The sequence below is a fragment of the Daphnia pulex genome, chromosome 11 (genome assembly GCF_021134715.1).
Source record: "Daphnia pulex isolate KAP4 chromosome 11, ASM2113471v1".
NCBI lineage: Eukaryota > Metazoa > Arthropoda > Branchiopoda > Diplostraca > Daphniidae > Daphnia > Daphnia pulex.
Genome location: NC_060027.1, coordinates 3,182,809 through 3,207,579, shown reverse-complemented (window position 1 = coordinate 3,207,579; position 24,771 = coordinate 3,182,809). Strand labels below are relative to the sequence as shown.

The 24,771-nt window shown below is 40.4% G+C and overlaps 6 protein-coding genes across 9 annotated transcripts; 3 read left to right on the top strand and 3 right to left on the bottom strand.

Annotated features, from left to right (window-relative positions):
• Window positions 1-312: 312 nt before the first annotated feature.
• Window positions 313-3,085, top strand: LOC124208167 (U5 small nuclear ribonucleoprotein 40 kDa protein-like). Its single transcript, XM_046605911.1, has 7 exons — window positions 313-733; window positions 890-1,019; window positions 1,083-1,256; window positions 1,319-1,527; window positions 2,454-2,657; window positions 2,716-2,881; window positions 2,953-3,085. Exons 1-7 carry the CDS (start codon window positions 656-658, stop codon window positions 3,003-3,005), a joined length of 1,014 nt encoding a protein of 337 aa, XP_046461867.1. The 5' UTR covers window positions 313-655; the 3' UTR covers window positions 3,006-3,085.
• A 1,308-nt stretch (window positions 3,086-4,393) lies between these two features.
• On the bottom strand, window positions 4,394-11,704 carry LOC124208163 (smoothened homolog). 2 transcript variants are annotated; one of them, XR_006880315.1, is made up of 16 exons: window positions 11,020-11,704; window positions 10,651-10,948; window positions 10,467-10,586; window positions 9,466-10,408; window positions 9,280-9,402; window positions 9,110-9,223; window positions 8,841-9,050; window positions 8,600-8,772; window positions 8,385-8,503; window positions 8,204-8,304; window positions 7,806-8,128; window positions 6,879-7,067; window positions 5,551-6,813; window positions 4,894-5,490; window positions 4,766-4,825; window positions 4,394-4,690 (listed from the first exon to the last, which is right to left on the bottom strand). XR_006880315.1 is itself a non-coding variant. In XM_046605904.1 (14 exons), the coding sequence occupies exons 4-14, from the start codon at window positions 9,775-9,777 to the stop codon at window positions 5,136-5,138; spliced, it is 3,282 nt and encodes a 1,093-aa protein (XP_046461860.1). In that variant the 5' UTR covers window positions 9,778-10,408; window positions 10,467-10,586; window positions 10,651-10,948; window positions 11,020-11,704; the 3' UTR covers window positions 4,750-5,135. The 2 variants fall into 2 exon arrangements, 1 of the variants encoding a protein (XP_046461860.1); XM_046605904.1 differs by lacking the exon at window positions 4,394-4,690 and having other exon boundaries at window positions 4,750-5,490.
• A 250-nt stretch (window positions 11,705-11,954) lies between these two features.
• LOC124208164 (programmed cell death protein 2-like) lies at window positions 11,955-13,294 on the top strand. The gene is made up of 2 exons (XM_046605905.1): window positions 11,955-12,097; window positions 12,159-13,294. The coding sequence occupies exons 1-2, from the start codon at window positions 12,005-12,007 to the stop codon at window positions 13,272-13,274; spliced, it is 1,209 nt and encodes a 402-aa protein (XP_046461861.1). The 5' UTR covers window positions 11,955-12,004; the 3' UTR covers window positions 13,275-13,294.
• LOC124208168 (phospholipid scramblase 1-like) lies at window positions 13,248-15,010 on the bottom strand. 3 transcript variants are annotated; one of them, XM_046605914.1, is made up of 9 exons: window positions 14,855-15,010; window positions 14,656-14,775; window positions 14,471-14,578; window positions 14,179-14,396; window positions 13,987-14,103; window positions 13,873-13,920; window positions 13,714-13,807; window positions 13,576-13,643; window positions 13,248-13,513 (listed from the first exon to the last, which is right to left on the bottom strand). In XM_046605914.1, the coding sequence occupies exons 2-9, from the start codon at window positions 14,771-14,773 to the stop codon at window positions 13,466-13,468; spliced, it is 819 nt and encodes a 272-aa protein (XP_046461870.1). In that variant the 5' UTR covers window positions 14,774-14,775; window positions 14,855-15,010; the 3' UTR covers window positions 13,248-13,465. The 3 variants fall into 3 exon arrangements, with proteins under 3 accessions (XP_046461870.1, XP_046461868.1, XP_046461869.1); XM_046605912.1 differs by having other exon boundaries at window positions 14,471-14,581; window positions 14,855-15,009; XM_046605913.1 differs by having other exon boundaries at window positions 14,471-14,581; window positions 14,849-14,922.
• A 3,875-nt stretch (window positions 15,011-18,885) lies between these two features.
• On the bottom strand, window positions 18,886-21,488 carry LOC124208166 (phospholipid scramblase 2-like). The gene is made up of 8 exons (XM_046605910.1): window positions 20,888-21,488; window positions 20,518-20,808; window positions 20,334-20,456; window positions 20,040-20,257; window positions 19,805-19,969; window positions 19,645-19,735; window positions 19,503-19,570; window positions 18,886-19,414 (listed from the first exon to the last, which is right to left on the bottom strand). The coding sequence occupies exons 1-8, from the start codon at window positions 20,916-20,918 to the stop codon at window positions 19,355-19,357; spliced, it is 1,047 nt and encodes a 348-aa protein (XP_046461866.1). The 5' UTR covers window positions 20,919-21,488; the 3' UTR covers window positions 18,886-19,354.
• An 89-nt stretch (window positions 21,489-21,577) lies between these two features.
• LOC124208170 (ras-related protein Rap-2c-like) lies at window positions 21,578-24,741 on the top strand. Its single transcript, XM_046605915.1, has 3 exons — window positions 21,578-22,286; window positions 22,354-23,102; window positions 23,507-24,741. Exons 1-2 carry the CDS (start codon window positions 21,990-21,992, stop codon window positions 22,600-22,602), a joined length of 546 nt encoding a protein of 181 aa, XP_046461871.1. The 5' UTR covers window positions 21,578-21,989; the 3' UTR covers window positions 22,603-23,102; window positions 23,507-24,741.
• The last annotated feature ends 30 nt before the right edge of the window (window positions 24,742-24,771 follow it).

Below are 24,771 nucleotides of genomic sequence, written 5' to 3'. Positions count from 1 at the left end.
TTGGGAAAAAATGAATGACTCAATTTAGGTCATGGATTCAGCGCTCAAAATATCTTCATCTCGAGAGACTAGTTTTGTTCTTTCCGACGCACCAAATTTCGTTGGAATGGAAAAGAAATCCCAGACATAGCGACTATCACATATACTGGTGAAGTCGTTTTCTTGCGAGTGTTAAAAAACTAGAAGGTCCTCTGTTCTATAGTCACACGGACACACAAAACTTAAGAAAATATCGAGGGGAGAGATTTAATGTTTGTTGTTTCTCCCTCCTTCTTCTAACACTCCTTTTCTTTTTTTACGATCGTGGGTTCGCCTGTTTTCCGGCCCCAATAATACCCATTGTTTTCCAAGACTGCGCGGGTGTTCATGAAATTCCTCGAGTTACAACTTCTTTTTCCCAAAAAAAGAAAGAGAAAAAGGGTTCGGAAATTCTTGAGCGATATACCACTGTGACAGCTTTTCCCCATCTCAATTTTTATTCTTTTATTATACCAAAGTCTTTCCAAGTTTCCAACAAGATTTGGAAAAGGCGACCACTATAAAATATAGATCTAGCAAGAAAAGGCTTCTGCTCCGTCAGTAGTAGTTGTCAAAACTTTTTCACTTTTTTTTTCTACAACTTGAAAATTTTCTTAAAAGTCTAGAAGCCGGAGCAATGGCGCTTGTGTCAGTAAACAATCCCAGCAATAATGAATTGGTGTCGGCCACCTCGGGTCAAGTGGCCCTGCAACAGGTTTGATTTATTTGTGTTTTATTTATAAACTTTTAAATGAGCCGAATGCATCACAAAAGAGAATTGCATCCAACCACATGCTGACCAGCTTGTGTGTTTTGTTGTTGTAGATGCTATGATGAATTCAAATGTGATATTGACTTTTTCAATAAACAGGGACCAGCAAGAACGTCTAGCCTCATGGCTCCTATAATGCTCCTGGCAGGACATCCTGGAGATATCTTTAGCCTGAAGTTCCATCCTGACGGCCAGTTTTTGGTTTCCACCGGGTTCGACAGACAAATATGTAAGCATCATATATACATTTGAGCATCTCTACTGTTTGGATAATCAACCTCTTGTTCAACAGTTTTGTGGAATGTTTATGGAGAGTGTGAAAACTTTGCTGTGTTGTCTGGTCACACCGGAGCAGTAATGGATCTTCAGCTGTCTACCGATGGTGATACCATTTACACTGCTAGTACAGACAAAACCATTTGTTTGTGGGACACCAGAACAGGAGCTAAAATCAAGAAACTGAAAGGTATACCATTGTCACTGTCCCATTATTTAGCAATTGAACCCAACAACAATTTGTTTCAACAGGCCACTCCTCCTTTGTCAATGCTATTCATCCTGCACGAAGAGGACCTCCTCTTCTCTGCAGCGCCTCAGATGACTGCAACATCAAAGTCTGGGATCCAAGAAAAAGAACCGAGACAGTATCATTAGATAATTCTTACCAAGCGACTTCCGTCACCTTCAACGATACCGCCGAACAAGTCATTTCCGCAGGCATCGACAACGATGTTAAGGTGAGTTCGCAAAATTCAATTGTTGTAATAGAGAGAGAGAGAGAGAGAAGAAAAACTATGGGACCAATTTCCAAGAATTTGAATTAAGCCACCGATTCGGCGAACTTCATATTCCGTGTGAGTGGGAGAAAGTCACAAACTTGAGTATTTTTCTTACAGAATTGATTAAAGTTCTCAGTATTTTTACTTGATGGCTTCAAGAGAATAGTTTGGCAAAAAAGGAAGGACCTGCAGTCATATTCTGTCTTTGTTGTAAAAACTAAAGTTTCGACATTGTTGATTGTTTTCTACTTAATATTGAACCATATTCGTGCAAGTTCTGTCTTACCCTATCATCGAGTTCATTTTCCTTGAAGAGTGCAAGGGATTTCAACTTTGGTATTCTGATTATCGCGTGTCTCACCTTGATAAGGTCACCAAGTCCTTCCTTACTTCCAGGGCCCCTTCTCTTTGATATATGAATGGGTTCACTAATGTAAGCTCGTAGGCGAAGTTTTTAAAATTAATTCAAGTAATTTCAGCAGTAGGGTCTCGTCAAATGTCCTAATTCCATCCTAATTACTGAAGATGCGCATTTTTGTGTTTTGTCAGTTTGAGGCAAATGTGAAACGCTGGAAGCGGATTCTGATACTTCTTTGCTTGTCAGATGGTTGCACATTATCGATCAAAACTTTTCCCCGTAATACTTATGACAATTTTGCGACATCTTTAGGAAGAATTTACTCTGAAAAATAGATAATTTTCACTTTTTATCGATTATCTTTTCGTTCGAACTAAACCCATGTTAAGTTTTCTCCTTTTTTTGGAAGATATTCATTTTAAAACCTGAAAAGTAGTTTTGCATTTGCGATATTTCAACTGGTCCTGGCCTTGAGCTATTCACGTGAATATGGAGAGATAGGTAAATCATACACTTTCCTTTTTAGGTCTGGGACTTGAGAAAAAATGCTCTCCTCTACTCCTTGAAGGGCCATTCCGACACTGTGACCGGCTTGACTCTCAGTCCTGATGGATCTTACGTGTTGTCAAACTCGATGGACAACTCTTTACGTGTCTGGGATGTACGACCTTTCGCTCCTCAAGAACGTTGTATCAAAATGATGGTTGGCCATGCTCACAACTTTGAAAAGGTATATACAATGCCGGCGAATTTCTCAATCCATTCTAATACCTTGTGTAATGTTATAGAATTTACTTCGCTGCTCATGGTCACCTGACGGAACCAAAGTTTCAGCGGGATCTGCCGACCGATTCGTTTACATTTGGGACACTACATCTCGCCGCATCATTTACAAATTACCTGGTCACAACGGAAGTGTCAATGACGTTGTATTTCATCCTAAGGAACCTATTGGTAATTTACGCAGCAAATCAACATCAAGGACATCAATTAATTTCAGATTTTTTATTTTGAATGAAACATAGTTGCATCCGGTGCCAGTGACAAGCTGATTTACCTAGGCGAAATTGACGCTTAATTAGGAAAGGTTATAATTTTTTTCAGTTGAAACGATGGCAAGGATCGAGGACGAATAAACAAATAATTCTTTTACGCATATTTACAAAATTGCATTTAAATTAATCGACATTTAAAGGCCAAAAAAAACTTAATTGGATTGTTTGCTCGTTCTCGAGTCCATTTAGAGATCATCACGTTAAGAAAATGCAATTATGAATGGAAAAACTAGGAAGAAAAGGTTAGCTAGGTACGAATAATGTTAACGGCACGTGAGAAAAATCAATGGATGAAGTGCCATCCTCTGATCAAGTGATGACTTGCGAGAAGGTGTTTCAAAAGTGTCTGAGTGCTATTGTTCTGTCACGTCTTCGCAGTGACAAAGATAGCGGAAGTGTCCTCCTTAGCGCTTTAGAGAATTCAGTACTCCTGAGAATGTAGAGCAAAGGGCTAATGACTGCGTGCAACAGATGCAGTTCACGTACGTATGGAATGAGTGCCGTGAATGTTGAATCGCTGCATTGGCGTGGATTCATTTGACAGATAACGATGGCCAGGAAAACAAAAGTTAATGGCAAAGCGAAGAGAATTAGCGGAACTATTCCAGACACGAGAGTGACGCTCGCTTCCAATTCTAAACGAGAAATAGTTTTATCTGGCAAATGCACAAAGTGCTCATCCGGTTTGAGTACAGCGTTTGTTGTCGGTAGGAGCGTTTTAAAGCGTAAATAATGACGAGTTCTAACATACACGACGACTTGCGCAACAGTTATGATGCCAACCAGGACGAAATGAGAAAACGTCACCCACTTCACCACAGACACTTCAACGGAACATACGGGAAACTGAATTTTGCCTAACCAATAGGGACTAGTTTGCATGAGCAACACCACAATCCAAGACGTGATGATAAACATGACCACTCCGACGACGGTGATTCGTCTTTGATGCCAAATAGGATAACTTATGGCGATCCAGCGGTCGGCCGTTGCCATCAATAGATTGACCAGCAGATTTGTATAGGGCGTATCGACAAGGAGGATGTATGTCCTGCAAATAACAAAGTACTTCCACTGGCCAACTTGTACGAAATATTCCAAAGAGGCCATCATAAGAGTAGACAAATGACACGTAATAATTCCAAGCCAGAAAGCGTTCCGAGGACTGTGTAGTTGGCGAGTCCTTAGGATGACGAAAGCCACGAGTAAGTGAATTGGCAACCCCAAACTAACGGCTATCCAACGGACAATGTACAGCACTGATGAAACGGTGATCGTGAGATCCATGTCGAGCGATTCATCGTGAGACCACTGCTGATTATTCGATAGACTACTAGTATTAACCTGTAGCTCAGACATGATAGAAAGTCAATTCACATTCCCCATTCAACTGAACTTCTTGACAAACACCTCATTTAAAAAACTTCCTTTATATGAGTCCAAAATGTTCATCAGAAAACTAGTGCGCAGCTGCTACTTCATCAAAAGCAAAGGCAACGTACTTGTAGTAGAGCACGTTAACTTGACACGTGGAAAAAAAAAGTATATACCTAAATGAAATTGTCGTAGCCAAAAGGAGCGGATGCACCATTTCCGCTTCCAGCTAGCAGCAACTCAGCCGTGGTATAAATCGAATGATTTAAAAAAGCTCAGCTGAACGCGCACATTTGATTATGCCGTGAAAAAATCGGCAGCTCGAATTGTGTTCCTATTTCAAGTTACTGGGTTACACTGGGATATTCTAAAAGTAGTTTCGACAAAGTTCAATTCAAATGGCACTTACATTTTTTTTTATTGACACTATTTGCCAAGAAGAGATCCGGTTCGATAAAGTTAAAACCATCTATAAGTGGAAGAATGCATGGAATTCCAAAGTCAGAGTTTGAAAGGCAACAAAGGGACTCACATTACCTGATTGATTGATTTTTAGCTGCATATGAGATTCGTCCTCTGTTGGATTTAGATAAAAAAAAGTTACATAGAAAGTTGAGTCACATAACTTTTAAAAATAAACGGAGGTCGTTGGTAACAACGATTGTCACGTTCAGGTATATGGGGAAAGAATAAAATAAAATGTCGGAATACGGGAGAGGAAAAAGGAAATAAAGTTGAATCGTCAAGACCGAAAAGGGAGTTAAGAAAAGATTTGATCATTATGATACATCGTCATTGACAATTGTTTCTTGCTTGGAACGGGAGCGTCGACTGCCGGATTTTCTGGATCGATCAGAGCGATTCGAATTCTTGGAGCTCAGCAAGCAATCTAATTCAATTTCATTGCCGTCGTGGCGTTCAGATTGTGAGCGACGATTACGCTCAACGCGATGACGCCTGTCGTAGGAGCGTTTAGGACGTTCGTCTGAATCGATAACGGCATTGGCAGCTTCAACCGCCGCTTTGTGGTCCTCCTCTCGTAGTTTTTCAAGAAGGCGGGCGATAGACGAACGGTCCAACTCAATTGCTTCGACCCCGCGAGAGCGGGCGCTTCTGTTCCTATTGGACCTGCCACTGAAAATTTAAATGTCAACGCCAATTTTGCAAACGAATGCAAATGTGCTAAATATTTACCTGCTCTTGGAACCGTTGAGTTGTCGATCATCAGATTTCTTCTCCGATTTGATGGGCAGCAAATAATCGAGCAATGATTGCGAAGGCGAACTTAGGCCAGGCCCGCTGGCTGATATGTGATCCGATACGTCTGATGAGCTTCCATTGGGTGACCCATCGGCTTGACCTCGTTCTCTGTGGCACTTTGAGCTCGAGATGTTCGTTGGGGCCGATGTCGACGGTTTCGGCAGCGATTTACGGACGGCTTCCGGTGAAGTGGATGCCGAGGATGATGGTGACGATGAAGAAGAAGATGAAGTCACCTGTGTGCCTTTAGACACAGACTGCGTTGTTGTTTTAGCACTCTTGGTAGAAATAGGTCGAAGCGTCGATAAACTGGGCGACGTCTGTGTGGCCACGTTCCACGTCACGGCAGTTTGAGTCGACTGGGTGACAGGGACCGTAGTAACTTTGCATGATTCTCCATTATCGATGTCACTTTCGTCGCTACTTCCGTCGCCCGGCAGGTTGAGCGAGAAGCGCTCAATTCGTTCCAGATCGACTTGCGATGATTGCCGCTTGTCATTGGGTTGAACCTGGACAACAGTGCTCGCTCCAGCTGATCCAAGAGGAAGTAATTGGTTTCTACGTTTGGTAATGGCCGGCAAGATTTGCGAGCCTTTAGAACTGGCCAGTGAAGTGATACTTCCTCGGCGATTTCTCAGCGCAAGTTTAGTAATGGCTGGCAATATTTGCGACCCTTTCGAACTAGCTTGAGACGTAATACTTCCCCTGCGTCTCAGCGCCATTTTTCTTCCGCCCCGGAGCAAATTATTACGTTTACGACCTCCATGGCGGAAGTGTAGTCTAGTGAGCCGCTCCAAATCCGTCGTTTGTTGAGAATGTACCGAGTATTGTGAATCGAATGAGTGACGGCGAGACTGACTGGCTCTCGATTCGACCGAAATACGCCGGACGGCGCTCATGCTTATTTCGGAATCCAGCGAATTGCGCCGCAGTCCAAAGGCTCCAGCCGCGCCGACGATAGCGCCACGGCGTGTGACGAATTTGGGAATGGCGGCAGCCCATGCAGAACTGACGTCATTGGAAGCGGCGCTATTCAGATCAAGGTTGCCAAAACCGACTGGATCGTCGTGCGTACTGTGGATACTGATAGACATCCGGCCCATGTGATTCAGATCTCTTCGCTTGGCAAACGCCTGAGCAATGATTTTATGTTTGCGAATGCGAACGCGTTCATCCAACGGTCTCTTGTTGAAGGTCCTGGAAATAAAAACGATGTTTACATGCAAACAAGCCGACAGGGAGTAAACAAGAAGTGTGTATACCTTCGGTACCACCTCCGCCAAGCCAGGACGGAAGCCTTTGTCCAGACCCACGAAGATACGGCTACACCAGCTCCAAAGACGGCAATCAAATGAACTTGGGTGATGGTCATGCTCGGTCGAGATTCCAATTCACAGTCATCGGCAAGGCCTTGATTCTGAATGCGAGAGGTGTTTTGATTGGCCAGGCATCTGCAATGTCAAATACGAACGTTGAAAAAAACACAATGAATTTTTCTTTTAGTTAAAAAATTATTGTTTTTAAGTTTGAGGGGAAATGGTAAATTATTCAACTTGATTACTTCAAAACGGGGGCGTAAAATACCTATTTTGAAATTATGGGGCTTATAAACGTTTCGAGGTAACAAGCCTCCTACACATAAAACGACATTTATATGCTGGAACTAATTAGTTTGGGGGGGGGGGGATGAAAGCGTTTCGTGGGAAGGAAAAGATAATTATTTTTTTTGTAGTAGTACAAATTGAAAAAAGTCTGGATAAAAATAGTTTGGTTTCATAATTAATTGAATTTTTATAAGGAAAGATTGGCAGAGAAAATTCAATTTCAGTTAATGATCTGGATTTAGAAGGAAACTCTTATTAGCGTTGTTGGCGAATTTCTGCACGTGGCACAGAAACGTGCCATCTGAAAATGAATTATTAATTTATTGGATAGAAAAGCGGCTGCGCACTAGTTTTATGGGGATAAATAGACTACAAGGCCATGTTGAAATTGGGTGCGATAGCCAGGACTACCTAAAGCAAGTTTAAATTCCGTACTCATATAGACGCCATGATAAAAACCAGTATTAATACCCCATGAAAATAAGAGTGATAAGGAACGTGAAAAGCTTAGCTAATTTAACTACAAGTAAAAGTATTATGATTTAAGCGGAGATCCTTAGATACAATTTTTTAAAAATTACTTACACCATGTAGGAGCGGAAGGAAGTTTTCCACTGAGTTCGTCTATCGAATTCGTAAACATGGCAGAAAATGGACAAACCGATAGCACAGATAATAGAGGCTGAGAACGAGACGAGTCGAACGATGGTGTTGCGTAACTTGGAATTGGCGGAAGCGGAGATTGAGGCAGCGCTGCCCAGTTTGAGACGAATCAAAATAAGCAAACCGCGGTAGAGAAACACATGGCCAATGAAAAGCAAGATCATTACAGGGGCCAGAACGAAACCAGACCGCACCACTTTGCTGTTGGCCACGAAACAAATTCCATGAGGACTTTGTGCTTCGACCTGCGTTGGAAATAAATAAATATAAATCAACAAATACGTTCACACATAAATTCCTTGTTTAAAATAAAACTCAACCTGTGCTAGCGCCATGCATGTAATTGTAAGGACCAGAGGGATTGACCAGGAGACCAAGTGAAAGTAAGCAGCTTTGGAGCTGACTTTCTCACGGATTTTACCTAGAGAGATTTCAATGATGACATTCAGTTTTGTCTTCATTCTTTTTGGGGTGGCAGTTAAAAAAAATTTAAAATTCTACCCAGGGCTTGGAAGCTGACGAACCACGAATAGGCTAGCATGACAAACCAAACACAAGCAGCCATGAGAAAATAATAGATTAAGATGAATATAACAACACAAGACAGCGTTTCTCCGCCACTAAAATAAAAAAATAAATCAAACGAAATCGTGAAAGCATAAAACCAAAATTGCTACAGACATTGAAATGCGGCTTAAGCTGAGTTGGCATCATACCTTGGTTCTGATACACGAGCTGTTCCATCTTTCCGGCATATGATATCCTGTCTAGCACTGGGAATATATTGAGCAATCCAACCGATACAAGCGGCAGCGAAGCATACGTTCATGTAAAAAATAATAACGGCCGGGTAGCGTGAAGCGGAGCGCCAGTCAATCATGAACGTAAACTTCACATAGCAATCGATTGATTATTGATTCATTTATCTCCATATTCTAAACGTGTTTATTATCTTACCACAGCAAACAAATTGGTGGTGAGGCACATGGCGACCAGAGTCTGTGTGAATCGTTGGACTTGTTCATGTTCCTCCTTTGTAAACAGCGGGGAAGTGCAAGGCAGTCCGCATCCGTCAACTCCTTCAACATAAGCCAAACTATTGTCCGTTTCCACCAGAGGAGACTGGCACTTTGGAGTGATGTTGAATTTCAATTCTCTCACCTCATTCTGCAAGAGAAAAAAGTTTCGTTAGTAATAGCAAATGAATGCACATAATAATTACAAACTTTGCAGCCAGAAGGGAATTTTTCAGTGTCTTCACATCTCATAAAATCTGGCCAGCCATTCCTGTGTTCAAGTTCCACAATTCTGCAAGGATTACGAATAACCTTGCACATTTCCTGTAAGTAAAATGTCATTGAGTGATTGAACATACTTATTCTAATTTTGTATGTACCTGAGAAGGAAGTTCTACTGTTCCATTTTCACATCTTGGCATGTAGAGAGCACACAAAAAGGGTTGAATCACAGCCCAGCATTTGGGAACACTTTTCAAGTTCTGCCAAAACATGAGCTTATCCTAGAAGAAAAACAAAGGATTAGCCAAACCTGTAAAAGGACAATGCAAATCATGTTGCCAAACCTGAACATCATCCTGAGTGTGTGAATCGGTAACCAGTTCCAAAGATGTTTGTGAATATGGTAATTTCGTTGTCAAGCAAATGTTGTTTTTGATTGGCTGACATTTTGCTGTTTTACGGCAGAAATCTTGTCCTTCAGTCCTTCTCAAGTCACTAGTTAAGGCGTGCCGTAGGTAAGGCTGCTCAATCCTCGACCTAGAGCCTGAACTTGTGGGTATGTCATTTAAAACTATTCCTCCTTCAGTGCTACTAGATTTCGGTCTGGCGACAACTGTGCCGATGGACAGAAGAAAGGCCACGGAAACCCACTTCATTCTTCCACACGCCACTGAACTTCAATATTCCTCACCAGTGAACAGTAAGCCGCAAAGCCAGCCACATTTGCGGTGCTCAGAGTTACTTTTTCTTCAGCAAACAACACGACAGAATTTCAATTTTTCCAGCTAATCCAACATGACTGACATTAAAACTTTCGTTGAAGCTTAATATCTTAGTTTTTTCCTTTGAAAAGACGCAACAAGAGACCCAAGGACAAGGACAAAAAACTTTGCTTGCTGCTCCTATGTTTTTAAACGACCCCACACGTCGAACCCAGGTGAAGCCGTTTCTGGCCACATTGTTTTTGTTATGCGGAAATAGAATTGTTTGTCATTTGTTTTTCTTTACAATATATTATTAGCGTTATTCAAACTTACTGCGAAAATAAATGTTAAAAAATTATATATATTTTAAAATAATACGTTAAATTTCTAATTGAGGAAGTTGTGTGTGATTTTAGTTTTTACTGGCTGGATATTGTTTCGTTCAAAGGGCAATTTAGGCGGCTGGTTTTGAAATGAATATTCACGCCATCAGAACATTTGGAAGTTTGCGAAATTTTGGCCATTAACTTGGGTTCGCGAAGAAGCCAACCAAAAGAATTACAGTCGCATTGTAGCATGGTTCCTGCATAAAAAGGTTTTTAATTATTCGTGAAAGCCAAACGTGAATCAATTGAGTTTACCGTGAAGTTGGATATGTCCTGCACCACGGGCGAGTACATTTAGAATCGGCCGAAAAGTAGCTTCCTCCAGTTGGGTGAGATTAGTTTTCTTCAAGTCAATAATCGTGCTAAAGCTAATCCCTAATTTAATGATTGAATTAGCTATTCATCAGCAGAAATTTAATTAAAATCATGTGTTTTCTACCTTGGATAGCATTTGGATGAATACCACTGCTCAAGTCGTTATCACTCAAGTCTACCAGATCAACTCGCGGAGATAGAAAATGCAAATCTCCAGCATCCAACTGTCGCAATTGATTGCCGAAGAGAACAATCTTTCTCAAACTAGGCAAGAAAGCTAGATCAAGAGGTTTGATAGTTGTCAACTTGCCAGAGTTCAACCAGAGCGAGTGAAGTTTAGGCAGTTGCGGTAGATTGGGTGGAACAGAAAACCTATTGCCATAAAGGTGTAGATATTGCAAGTTGGGTAAAGAAGGAAAATCCTAATAAATGCAAATGAGAAATAACCGTGAGTGGTCGTGAATTTAAACCGGCCAAAATCAGAAGGGCATACTATCAATTGATCGACGCTGGCTGTCACTTCAAAGTCGACAAGATTTTCCAAGTCAGCAATTCCTTGAACTGAAAGGACGTTGAGCGACGGCGATGAGTCGAAAGTCAGGACACGAAGTCTATCGACGGAAGCGGCAAATGCGTGTGGCATAATCTTGCTCACGCCAGTCACATTTTGGAACAAAATGACGACAAATGACTTGTCACCAAGGAGATTGGCTTCCAAGTCATCCAAGTGGCTGTGTTTCACCGTCAAATGCCAGAGTTGATTAACAGGGTACGGCGGTTCAAAGATTTTCATTAATTGTTGGACACTTTGTAGGTTAGCACAAACCATGGAGACGACATTGTTCTCGGTTTGGCATTGACACGGCGTAATTAGACGAGGATCGGGACATGTTGCAATTATTCCAGTCACGAATGTGGAAATGATAATAATCGACTGGAAAATGTTCCAGCGGCGCACAATTGATTCAACCAGATCCGTTTTCATCATTGTCAGAGATGCGACTGAAACTTTTTCGTGAGTCTTATTCGTTTTGTGCTGGTGTTATTCAAATCAGGTTTCTCCCTCCTCTTTTCTTCTTCTTCTTCCTTTTCTTCTCCGCTTGTGACTGGCCATTTAAAACACGGGTAGTGATTATACATAAGCCCTTTAGCGGCGAGCGTGTGCGCAACTTTGTAGGCCATAAGGTCACCTTCACCATTCGATCCATCATTATAAGAATGAGTGCACGCACGGTTTCCACTTCCTTATTACTTTGCTCCACTACTCTATAATTGTCCAGGTCTATTGATTATTAAACGAATCCTAAATAAAACTGTGGAAAAAACAAAACAGTAATTTATTCAACAACATTGCGAAGAACTCGAAAGATTCTGTTCAGCCCTATCCATATTTTTGCTTTGAAATCTGTCACAATTTTTTTTCTTTTGATAAGAATCGTTTGTTAAAATAAAATAATTATATCAATTTTATTTCGAAAATGACCTATTTGTTGGGTATGGAAGATGAACCTATCGGTAAAGACGATAATGCAATAATTAACTTTCAAGTCAACAAAGTTGGGGGAAAACCGGTAAATCCTTACTTTTTTCATCATAAATTTACTGATAATAACAAATAATTTTGTATCCTAGAATTGGGCAAGTGGAGACTACCCAAATCCTGGTTGTAAATTGTGCAACAGAAAGATGTTACTTGCTGTTCAAATTTATGCACCTCTAGATGATTCCCCGAATCACAGAACATTATACCAATTTTGTTGCCTGGCTCCTCAATGCCACAGCAAAAAGGAAGGATGGATTTGTTTACGGGATGAAGTAGCTGATACATCTACCACTTTAACTTCTGCCAAAGTACAAACAGCAACTACAGCCTCAACCACAACTTGGATTGATGATGCTGACGACTGGGGTGATGACGAAAATATGGAGAGTGGCACTGGGACCCCCACCACTATCAATGACAGACCTGATGAAGTTACTGTGCATGAACTTGAAATTGGCTCCCTAACAATCCAGAACATGGACAGTTCTAGCCCTGAACATCCTGCACCATCAAACAGTGCTGATACTTGTGATAATATGATGAATGTCCCTACAGCGGAAGTAGAAGGTGTTGAAGAATCTGTTCTGTTAGATGATCTACCTCCTCAGCCAACTGTTGACATCAGAACTTTCTTTGCACCTCCATCTGCTCCTATTCCCGATTTTTCTGGCTCTGAATTCTCAAGCTTTTATCTCAATGTGGTTGAAGAGCAATACGCTGCTGTACTCTCCGATCAAAAGTTGGACGAGCGAGCCAAACAACTTTGGGAAGAATACCAACGCCGGGAAAATTGCGACTTGAAACAAATGCAGAAGAGCAGTAAAAGTACTCCAGGTCGAGTAGACGAAGTGTACGAGAAAGTTCCCCCTAGTCACGGCGATCGATTGGTACACAAGTTCGTCACTCAAGTGCAGGCCTGTCCCGAGCAGCTGATCCGCTATAATCGTGGAGCAAGTAACCCACTTCTACTCAAGCAGCTCGCCAAAGAAGACCCGGTCCTTTTTAAGTGCCAACATTGTAATGCTACCCTTGTCTTCGAAATGCAGCTGATGCCCCATCTTGGTCAACGCTTGACAATAGAAGATTCTGCAGCGCAAACGCCTGGCATCGAATTGGACACAGTTTTAATCTATTCTTGTTCTAAAAGTTGTTGGAACGGAGTTCCGCGTGAAGAATACTTGATTGTTCAAACGGAAATATATTAAAGCCTTATAGTTGACCAACATTTTTAGCATCGATGACTCTAGGTGTACATAACCATGTAAAATGTCTGATTTTCTAGGTTAAGCTTGTTTCTTTATTTCTAAAACTAGATTTGCATTACGGTGTGCTGTATTTCTCTCTTAACAAAGAAATGCCCGTGTTGTTTGTAAAGAGGTATAGTAATAATGAGCACTCAGTTTTGATTGCGGCTGTTTTGCTTGTCCTCAAAGAACATGAAATCCTGAAAAAAGATCATAATAATTGGTGAGTTGTGGAAATTTAAGAAATTAAAGAAATTCTTACGATGAGGAAACAAGCGCTTAACAAAACGGCTTTCATCTTTACGTCTAAATCCATTGGGAAGTTGATACCTTATGAATGATGAAACATTATATTTTATTATTTTGCTGATTAGAAAATATCTAGAAAATTGCATAATACCAAAGACGTCAGCGTCCGTGACCATTTCTCTTAAAATTCCGGCCCATTGTTTCGAAATTTTTCCAACTTTTTGCTCTCCGTCACTTGAAAATATCTACGCAAAGACAAATCAAATCGTTGATCATTTCCTTTTATTGAAATGTGCTATTTTAGGTTTACCTCGAAATTGACATCAGTGCCACAGCAACTGCATGGGAAGAAAGGCCCCTAAAATTTCCAATAATCCTCGACAAATTAAATCATTTTAAAATTGCTGATTTAAAAGTTGCGTACCTCTATCTTAAGAACAACGTTACCGGAAACGTCTTTAACCTTAAACCTCGGGAAAATGGACCATTCTTGCTCAATGGTGCCAATCACGTTACCCGGAGGCGCCGAAACTTCAATTTTCTATGAACCCGCAAATCATTGTGCAATTAAATTAGCGACGAAATTCAAAGTTATGAAATTTGATTAATGACTGACTTGCAAGCAACACGGGTAGAGGCAACTCTGGCAGGCCAGAGGACGATGAATGTGGATAACCTCGTTGCCGAAATTGTCAAGGATGTTCATTTCAAAAGAACGGAGGTTGTTGCACCAATAGCGCTCGCAACAACCGCTATCCTCGGCAGCGAAAAAGATCTTCTGGCCGACTGAATTCTTGACGACGTATTTGTTATTGGTTTCGAAACCAGTAAACACTGCGGCACGGAATAATAATAGCATTGGAATAACGGAACTTGTTGTGTTTGTCTCTAAGGATTATTCTACCGACTTTCTAAGATCTCCACCATTTGATGTACAAGGATTTGATCGACTTGAGTCAAATATTCCAGACCCGGAGGACAATTTCCTCCATTTGGCTTTGGCATCCATTGCTGGTCTCCTGTCAACAAAATTTAAAAAAATTAGTATTTATCCTTTAACATGTTCGTAAATTGCATAATTGTTGTACTTTACCCCCAACATGTTGAGGTGGTCCCATTAGATGTTGTTGCGGACTGGGCGAGGTCGGTGCACCATAAGCGCCATAACCTTGGGGTTGATTGACCACAGGGTACTGTTGATCGTGGCTCATCTCTGCAATTTTCAACAGTAGGGAAATTTTAAACAACTGCAAGTATAATAAAGTAATTTAGAATTAGATTTTTACTCTCACTTGATATTCTGTATTTATTGATTTCACTTGAAAGACGTAACCTGCTCAACTCTATTCACCTGTAAAAACACCACAGCAACTGAAATTGATTTTTTACAACGCGCTTTATCTCATATTGCACGTTATCTAAACGTGACGTCCGTGTGGGTCCTTCCGATAAGAAAACTGTCATGGACACAGCAGGTTGCGCTTGATGATTTGTGTTATCTTAAAGTGAAAGTGCATTCGTGTACACTATACCAATAAAAAAAAATTTTGCTTATTGAAATTGAGACATTTATGGTGATATTAACGTCATCATTGTGTTTGAATCATCAAAATGCATATAGGATAAAGTTCAAGTGGTCACAAGTCGCTATTGACAAAGTTGAGTCACACAGCAGGGCTCGCATCCAAGGATCCGATGACGTCTATTTGACACTTTTCATCGCATACCAAAATGGGCAAATCAAGTATAATAGATTTCCATCGGCAGCTGCCTTGAATTGATTATTGACGCATGTCATAAAGTTTCGCAACACAACCGAACACAACTTAATCATACGCTGAATATCTGAGACTATTAATTCAAGGTTTTTCCGTACTCTCTTTCAGGAAATCCTGACAATACAAACTTCGTAAATTGCAGTTGCTACGCATTTACTTAAAAATATTAAACCAAAAAGCGCATTGGAGAGCTTATAAATATTTATTCGTCTTTATAAAAACAGCCATATAAGCTGGTTATACTAAATATAATAGTTGAGGAGAACTTTCCCAAAAATAGTTTGGATAGCATAGGTGCGGAAATCAACTTTCGGGATTGCGACGGATTGCGAACGTTTGGCGTTCACAAAGAAGCAGTGTGTTTACAATTGCAAACTCTTTCTTCGAGGCGGTAGATTATATAAAGGAAAAAATGTTTTGTTGACAAAAACATTCTAAATTTAGCTGGGATAAAGTTGATACTATACATCAACATCGCTGTTGAGAAAAGACGCTAACTGAAACTGAATCTTCAAACACCGTTGCTAATTGCATAGGTCTTTTAATTATGATGAAGCTAATTGATCTGATAAAAAAATGAATTATAATGACTAGACAAACTAAAGGAAATGTGATATTAATTAGACGAGTTTTAGATTATTTTTAAAAAAACCGTGCTTTGAAGGAAACATATCCTAGCGGCGTCATTATCTGATGCTAATTAATTCATTGTGTAATCCCCGGCGAATTTAATGAGAAACCGCGCATCCGCTGTTTGAAAAATTGCCCATAACGCCATAAGGATATATGGAAATACCAGACATTTTCAAATTCGTTGCCAAACCACAATTTCTCTTTCAATGTTTTAAATTCCGTAAATGAATTATTGCATAAGCTCTTGCAATTCCAACTACCGGTAAAACTAAAATTCTTATCTTATATCTTTTATATTAAGTGAGAGTTTACATGGTTACCAGCTAATGAGAGGATACAGATGCGTCTTTAAACCTTAATGATGCTCCATAGTGACTCCGCTGATGAATCCTTTTCACCGAAGTAGCTCCCTAATGGGGCCATGTCCACCATAAATGGATTACACGCATTTTGTTGTGAGTGTAACTTTCCCCACATGAGTCAGGTAGTATAAACACGGTAAGTTTCCTTTTGGCAGTTCATTTGTTATTAGGTAATATGTTTGCCAAAGGATTTCTACATAATTGGAAACAGAGATGGCGTCGTAGTTGCCAAAAGATCAAATTCCGTTTTCCTCCAAACGAATTATTTTGACTTAAAATATATTGTGGTGAAAAAAGACAAATAACATAATCTTTCATCAACATGTGTTATTCGGATTCAAGGGCGTCGGGATCTACTATGTATGTGCTGCTGCCACCCGGGTGGACTGTGAGCATATCCGTTGCTGGCGCTCAGCTTATCGACGTGACATCCGGCATGACGACATTGCGCTAGTTACAGTGCAACAGCCTCGCTGCTGTCAACTTGAGCGCCGACGCCACACACACACACGCGCCAGTTGTCTGATTATATCAACCCTCACTTACTATGCCAACGCTATGTGGTCAGTCGAGCTTGGCTTTTAAATAACAACAAGGAAGCAACAATACGGAGCGCGCTATATCACAGAACAAAATAACAAACCAATAAGTTAAAGTGGTTTCATTTAATTGACTTTAAAAAAATTTGAGCGATTTAATCGGTGGGTTCTGGGTTATTGTTCTGATGGAGGGGCAATTATTAGTTGGTTAAAAACAGGCATCAATCACCTTTAAGGTGCATATGACTTGAATATTAAATATGTAACGAATGACAAGTGGAGTGCGGATATGAAACTCCAAGGCTGTTTAGAATAGTGTCTACGCACTATTATCGTTCAATAGATCGTTTGCTTCATAACCATCATCTCCCACGGATTCTCTGTCAGACTCAAAGTACAGGAAATCCTGAAAAGATCAGAATTGGTGAATTCTGGAATATTAAAATAAATTGATTAAATCTTACGATAAGGAAACAAGCGCTTAGCAAAACAGCTTTCATCTTTACGTCTAATTCCATCGGGAAGGTGATACCTTATTGGTAAATGAAGAAATACGATATTTTATTATTTGGCTTAACAATATGTGGAAAATTGCATTAAATACCAAAGTTGTCGATTCCCTTTGAAATTCTGGACCGTTTGCGTTCGCGACCAAACTCAAAAGTTCTAAAAATTTGATTAATTGAATGACTTGCAAGCAACACGGGTAGAGGCAACTTTGGCAGGCCAGTGGACAATTCAGATGAATGACTTCGTTGCCGAAATTGTCAATGATCTTCAATTCCAAAGACCGGGTATTGGAGCACCAAAATCGACTGCAACAACCACTGTCCTCGACTGTGGAAAAAATCTTCTGATCAAATGAATTCTTGACGACGTTATTTGTTATTATTTTCCAGACAAGAAACCTCTAGATAAAAGAGCAACATTTGAAAATAACGAAACAATTATTCAATGTACTAAAACTGACTTTTTAAGACCTCGTTCGGATTTTTCACAACGATTTCATCGGCTTCAATCAGATGTTCAAGACCCGGAGGACAATCTTCATGGAAGGATTTGTCCTTCAATGCTGATCTGCTGCCAGTCAATTCTTTAGCGCTTATTGTAGTTTAGTTGAATTTTACCTTGTACACTCATGTACAGGTAGAAACGATCCTGGCGGTCCCAAAAGATGTTGTTGAGGATCGTTAGATGCGACAAAAGATTGAGGTTGATCAACCACAGGGTTCTGTTGGCCATGGCTGATCCGCTGATCTCTGCAGTTTTTTTTTTTTCAAATAATTATGGACATTTTAAATAGTTGCAAGTAATAGTTGTAGAGCAGTTAATATTCCCGCTTGATACTCTATATTAAAAACGGCAATATGTGCTGGTTACTAAATATAGGCAAGGAAAACTTTGTTCAAGTTGTTCGGTATAACCTTGTAAAAGAATCGTTGCGTCGGAGGCCATGTTGCCTTCCAGCTGTACTGCAAGCAGATCTGGCGATTTTAAAAGAATAAAATAAAAACAGCCAAATGAAGCGTTATCACATAGTAAAAGACAAACTATGCCATAATAATTAAATGTAAGTTTCATCAACTAACCAGAAGGAAGACCTGTTGAATGTTGATTGTTGAATGGGTTGGTGTGTTGACTAATAATCACAACACGTTCAGAATCGATCTTTTCTTAGTAATCGGAACTCGGCGTTAGTTTGATTTCCCTGGGGCATAGTTACGTAATTCCTAGCCAAAGGCTTTGTAGCACAGTTTCTTTAGATTTGGTGGTTGGTCGTTCGATAGAAAAATCGCAAACTTGGATCGGTGAAAAAGCGGAACAATTAAAAGGCAATGAAGCGGAAGCGGAACAATGTGGAGCAATCCGACAAATGATTGGCAAATTATTGGCCTGCGCTTGTCGTAGTGGGTTTTACCACGACGGCTTACGCACAGTGTAACAATCCGCGCACCCGCGCAGTCTGGATTTCTATTCTTCTGATTTATGCAGGAATTAAGGACTGGTACACTGATTGCTGGATTAACTTATTTCGTTTACTAGATACTACACCAAAATTATAAACAAGATTGGCTTGAAGTGGATAGGCACGGGACAATATGACACTAATAAGGTGGCACACACAAATATAATGATGGCAACTGTACGTACGTAAATTGGCTATTTAGTCATTAAATGGCAATGGTGGTTTCCAGTCTTTGACTGAAAATGGAGCTCTATGCACATAGTCTTGTACAACCCAGGCATAAAGTGGAATAAGTGGACTTGACTGTTGAAAGAGGGTCTTTAACAAAGCCAGTTTAGCACAATCAAACATCATTAGGGAAGAAAAAAAAAGCAAATTTCTAAAGGTTGTAGAAAAAAGAAACCATCCAGCACCAATTACTGTATAAATAATTTTTGTGAATAAATTTGATGGCAAGTAGATTCTTTGTAACTCGGAAAGATTCCTTTCAGACCTTTGTGTATCCACAACTTGTTTACAGCATCCCTGGCCGGTCGGTTTCTTTGTCGCCAGACTTTTCGAAGAACATGAAATCCTGCAAACATTTCCCAACAAGGATTTTAATATTAATCCCATTCGAACCCAAAATGAGCAACTACAGATTAAACAAAGAGATCACTTACGATAAGAAAGCAGGCACCCAGCATAACGGCTTTAATACGCACATCAAGATCAAGCGGGAAATTTATACCTAATAAAAAAAACCAATAAAAATTAATTGTTCCTTTTTGATTGTCATATCGAGTTGACTAGAGTGAAACTAACCAAACATATCGGCATCGGTGAAAGCTTCGCGAACCAATCCGCTCCATTGTTTGCTTATCTTGCCAACTTTGTCACCGCCTCTAGAGTAAACCTATTTTTCATATCAGCGATTAATTATCAACATTGCATCCCACCCGACCAAAGTATAATTCGCTGTTACATTAAATTCCACATCTCCACACATGCTGAAGGTACAGAACGGTCCTTCTATGGTTAGCACTGTTTCTCCCGAAGCATCTTTAATGCTGAATTTGGGTTTAATGATGCTCCATTCTTGCTGAATAGAACCGATTACAGTGCCTGGTGGAGCGGTTACTTCCATGGTCTAAATGTGGACGTAAACGTTTTGAGTCAAAGGCGAAAGATGATGACCAACAACAACAATTGATATTTGCCTGTAAGCAACAAGGAAAGAAACAAGACGAACAGGCTAGAGGCCGGTTGAGATGAATGACTTCATGATCGTTGTTATCGACAATTTTCATATCAAATGCGCGGTTCGGTCCGCAAAGTTGACGGGTGCAACAGTCGGAGATTTCAGTCGCACGAAAGACTTTTTGTCCCATCGAATTTTTCACTGTGTACTTGTTGGTAGTTTCAAATCCAGTAAAAGCTATTGGTGCGGAACAAACAATAAAGTGTGAGAATGAACCGCGCAGCGCTTTGATAATGACCAAGTAAATGTGTACCTTCAAGAAGTTCGACTTTTTGGTGAACCAACAGTTGATCAATGGCAGTCAGGTATTCCAGTCCAGGTGGACAGTTTGAATTTTGTTGAAATGCTGGTTGCAATGGCATCCATTCTCCTGCACCTGATCATATTAAAATAATTTAGTTTTCTAATCAATTGCTATGAATTAAGTATTTATTAACCAGTGGATTGTGCTGTTGGTTGGACAACAATTGGCTGTCCTGGAGCAGGTCCTCCATAAGGTTGATTTGGTTGAGGCTGATAAGGTTGGGGATATGGGTATGGCTGTGGGTATGCCTGGGCACTTGGTTGAGGGTATGCTGGATAAGCCCCACCAGCAAAACCAATTTCAGGCTGTCCAACTATAGGTGGAGGATATCCACCATATCCAGGATGTCCCAGTGCTGGTGGGGGATATGACACTCCCTGTTCAGAATAAGGTGGTGGCTGTGCTCCTGGAGCTGGCGGATAACCTATCAGATAAATATGTCAAAATCAATATCTGCTCTTATCATAAGTGAAAGTCCAACAACCCGAAAAAAATCAACTCACCTCCTTTTGGAGGAGCATTCGGCTCATACATATCTGAGACTGAACTAAGCTAAGCTCCAACGAGGTGGAACACTGGGAACCGCAAACGAAACAGGTTGTTCCGGTCGTTCTCTTGAAAAAGAATAATAATAACGGCTGTGGGTGAAAAAGCGGAACAAGTAGACGGGCACTGAAGCGGAACTGTTGAGCAATCCAACAAGTCCAACGTCATTGGTCAAATACACACGTCTATCTCAACTCTACTACTACTGCCTCGAGTATCAGTAATGAACGCTAGAACTACCAGAGTATGTCAGTGCGGTGGTCAGACAACCATGAGTCACCACGGAACCAAAAAAGAGAAGAATTTAATGGAAATGAATTCCAACAAATGGCTAGTGTTGTGAAATTTTTTGGGTTTTTTTTTTTTTTTCTTCTGTTGTTTTGGGTTGGGCTCAGGCTAGGGCTGAACAGCACCTGTGAAGTCGAACTAAATACCATCGTTTTTATTGAAACAAATTACACGACAGCTGCTTGATGCTTTAATTTATGCATAAAGAAAATCCAGCCTTGCGTATGCTTCTTGAAATGATGAAATAGTTGCAATTGCAATGTCAAAATAACGACAAGATTTGATTAAAGCGGCGTTGCTGTGACGTCACGGCATAAAACCCATCCCCCCCCCCCCCGCACCGAGGGGTGGGGTATAGAGTTTTTTTTCCTATCCCCACTTGGTAGTCTGCACGCCTCAAGGGGAGACCATTTGTCGTTCCGAGTTTCTGAGTTTTCGAGTTTCTTTAGTGCAGCAGTTTCGTCAGTCGGTTGAAAACATTTACAAGCTCGTCAAGTAGCTATCCCCTGTGATACAAAACTAAATATTCAATCAAACAACAAGAAACTTTATTGTTTATACAACAAGTTCTTCCCCCCCCCCTCTCAAAAAAGCTTCTGTCAGATTTTGATTTGGTTATAAAAGCTCTGTGTGTTGGCTGTGTGTGTGTTTATTATTCATCAGCATCTCTTCGGGATCAGTACGTGTCAGCCTGTTGCCCGACGAGTCTTTGACTGCACTCTTTGTTCATCGTGATTTCATTATCTCTGGGAGTCTGCCAAGAATCAGAAAATGAGGGAGTTTAAAGTTGTTGTCTTGGGATCTGGGGGTGTGGGTAAAAGTGCCCTCACTGTCCAATTTGTGACAGGCTGCTTCATGGAGAAGTACGACCCAACCATTGAGGATTTCTACCGCAAAGAGATTGAGGTTGACGGTTCACCTTCTGTACTGGAGATTCTCGACACTGCTGGAACCGAGCAGTTTGCTTCCATGAGAGATCTCTACATCAGGAACGGGCAGGGGTTTGTTATTGTCTACTCGATAACTAATCACCAAACCTTTCAAGACATCAAGACCATGCGTGAACAAGTACGTACTTAGATTTGCTCTTGATCGAATTGAAGTGGCTAACACAACTCTTGACTCTCCTTTTCAGATTACCCGTGTCAAGGGCACAGACCGTGTGCCATTGTTGCTGGTTGGGAACAAAGTTGACCTGGAGCATCAGCGAGAAGTAGCCACCATGGAGGGCCTGGCTCTGGCCCAGGCTTGGAATTGCCCTTTCATTGAAGCTTCTGCCAGGAACAAGATGAACGTCAACGAAGTTTTTGCCGAAATCGTTCGCGAAATGAACTGCAATCCAGCCAAAGAAAAGCGTCCCTATTGCTGTTGCAATCTTCTCTGAGAAACATCTTAGAGAAGAGTCTGATACGTCCCCGGCGAAACAACTTCATATATTCTTCCATCATCGTGTGCTCCCTTCATCTTAGCTGCGTTTCATCATTTGTGGCGTGTGTGTGTGTGTGTGTGCGTGAATGCCTGTTGGAACTATGTGACGGGGGGCGCGGCCCCTTCAACGAACAAAAATTGGGGGAAAGAAGAAGAAGAAAAAAAAAAATGTGTGTGCTCGGCCAGAGAGAAAAACCGACGAGTTAGAACTTATCATCATCATCACGGGGGCCCCCGTGTGTGTGTCACGTTGAAGAAATGGCATTTCATATCAAAAAAAGAGTCTAGTAGAAAAATATTCATCCGTGACCGGGCTGTCCGTTTTGCTGTGTACATTCAGTTTTTTCCTTCTTCTTCTTTTTGTTTATTTGTTTCCTTTTTTAAATATTATTCGTCACTTCCTCGAACGTGGAGGGGCTTCATGTCTGGATCTGTTGGTTTCCGATATATCGGCTGGTGAGTTTTTCTCTTTTTTTTTTGTTAGTTCTTTCCCAATTTTTGTGTTTTTTAACACAGGAAGCGATAAGGTAGCCTTTCAAACATCTGATAGGCAACAGTGAAAAAGCAAACCGCGCCTGAGTTTTACAGTCTTTCAGCCCTTTTTCGTTTTATCGTCCTTTCTGGTGATCGAGAGATAAATCGACACCTATTGTTCTCATTCCAAAGTCTGAACTCCCCCTCCTTTCCTTTCTGCCTGGTACAATCCGGCTAGGAATGAAGCTAAATTGGAATGATTCCCATTTGGTGTTTTCCCCCCATAGTGTCTTGGTTAAGAAAATGCGTCTTGAAAGGCTGCCAACATCTCTCTTTTACTTGTCACTTTTAATTAATGTTTATTCTCATTTTTTGATGATTTTCAGATTTTTGCGCGCGGTCCGGCATGCGAACCTTTTTTTCTTTTTCGTCCTACTCTTCAAACAGTCGAGACTCAAGTGCCAACGATGTGTATGCTAGTGGACCAGAAACTTCCTCCTCTCCCAGACTTTTCCTTGGAAAAAAAAACAAACAACAACAAAATGGATTCTTTGTTCTTTTTTAAAATCTCCCTTTTATTGTCCGTTTCCAATTTGCAGTTTACATTTCATCAAGACCCCCGGATTGCGTGAATTCATATTATATAAGTCATTTTTTATTTGGATGCAATCCGATTCAAGGGAAAGCAAAAAGAAACACCCCCCAAGTCTTGCCCTGTCACGCTCATCTATTTTCCTTCTTTTCATTCTTCTCTCCTCCCCCACTCATTATCAGCAAATTTGTTTACACACATCTTCGAAATGTCTTAGAGCCGATGACGTGCTGTCCTTTTTTTTTTCCTCCTCCTGTTCGCAATGCCAGGTCTTATATGATCATGTGATAACCCCTTTTTGGTGTATGTGTGAACGTATTTTTTCCAACTCGTTTCGTCATCATGTACGACCTGCTGTCCTCTTCCCCCCATTTAAAACAAAATTGAAGATTTTTCTTATCATTGCAAGAGACCACGACGAAAAATTGTTTCATGATTGGTTAGAGAGAGAGATGGAAAAGAGAGAGAGAGCATCAAAATATCTTTTCTCTCACTTTTCTTTTCTCTCTTATACCAATTTCTTTATTATTATTATTATTATTATAAATTTTTTCTGGTTTCTCGTGATTGCGATTGCGTGTGTGTGTGTGTTGGCAAAGACTTTCTATCGGAAAAAAACAAACTCCCGGGCGAAATTCTGGCAGATTGATGGAAAGAAAAAAAAAAATAAGAATAATAATAATTAAAAAAAAACACAACAAAAAAATACGATTAAAAACGCATAGCATAGCAAAAGACAGAGCAAAAAAGGAAAAAAAAAATTAAGAATTTTCATATTTCGGTCGGAAAAAAACAGATGCCTTCATTTATATAACACCCTTGAAAAAAAAAATACCAAACTTATGCCCTTTTTCTCCTGTGTACTACTGTAGTTCTCCTCCTTCAATCAGTTTCCCATCTGATTTTTTTAAATATATGAAACGAGTGAAATAGACAGCAAACAAATAATAATAATTTACAATACTCTTGTCAGAGTTGGTAATTTTTCATATCCATTCGCAAATACACTATCGAGTATTTTTCCTTGTATATATTCTAAACCTTGTGTTTTTGTGATTC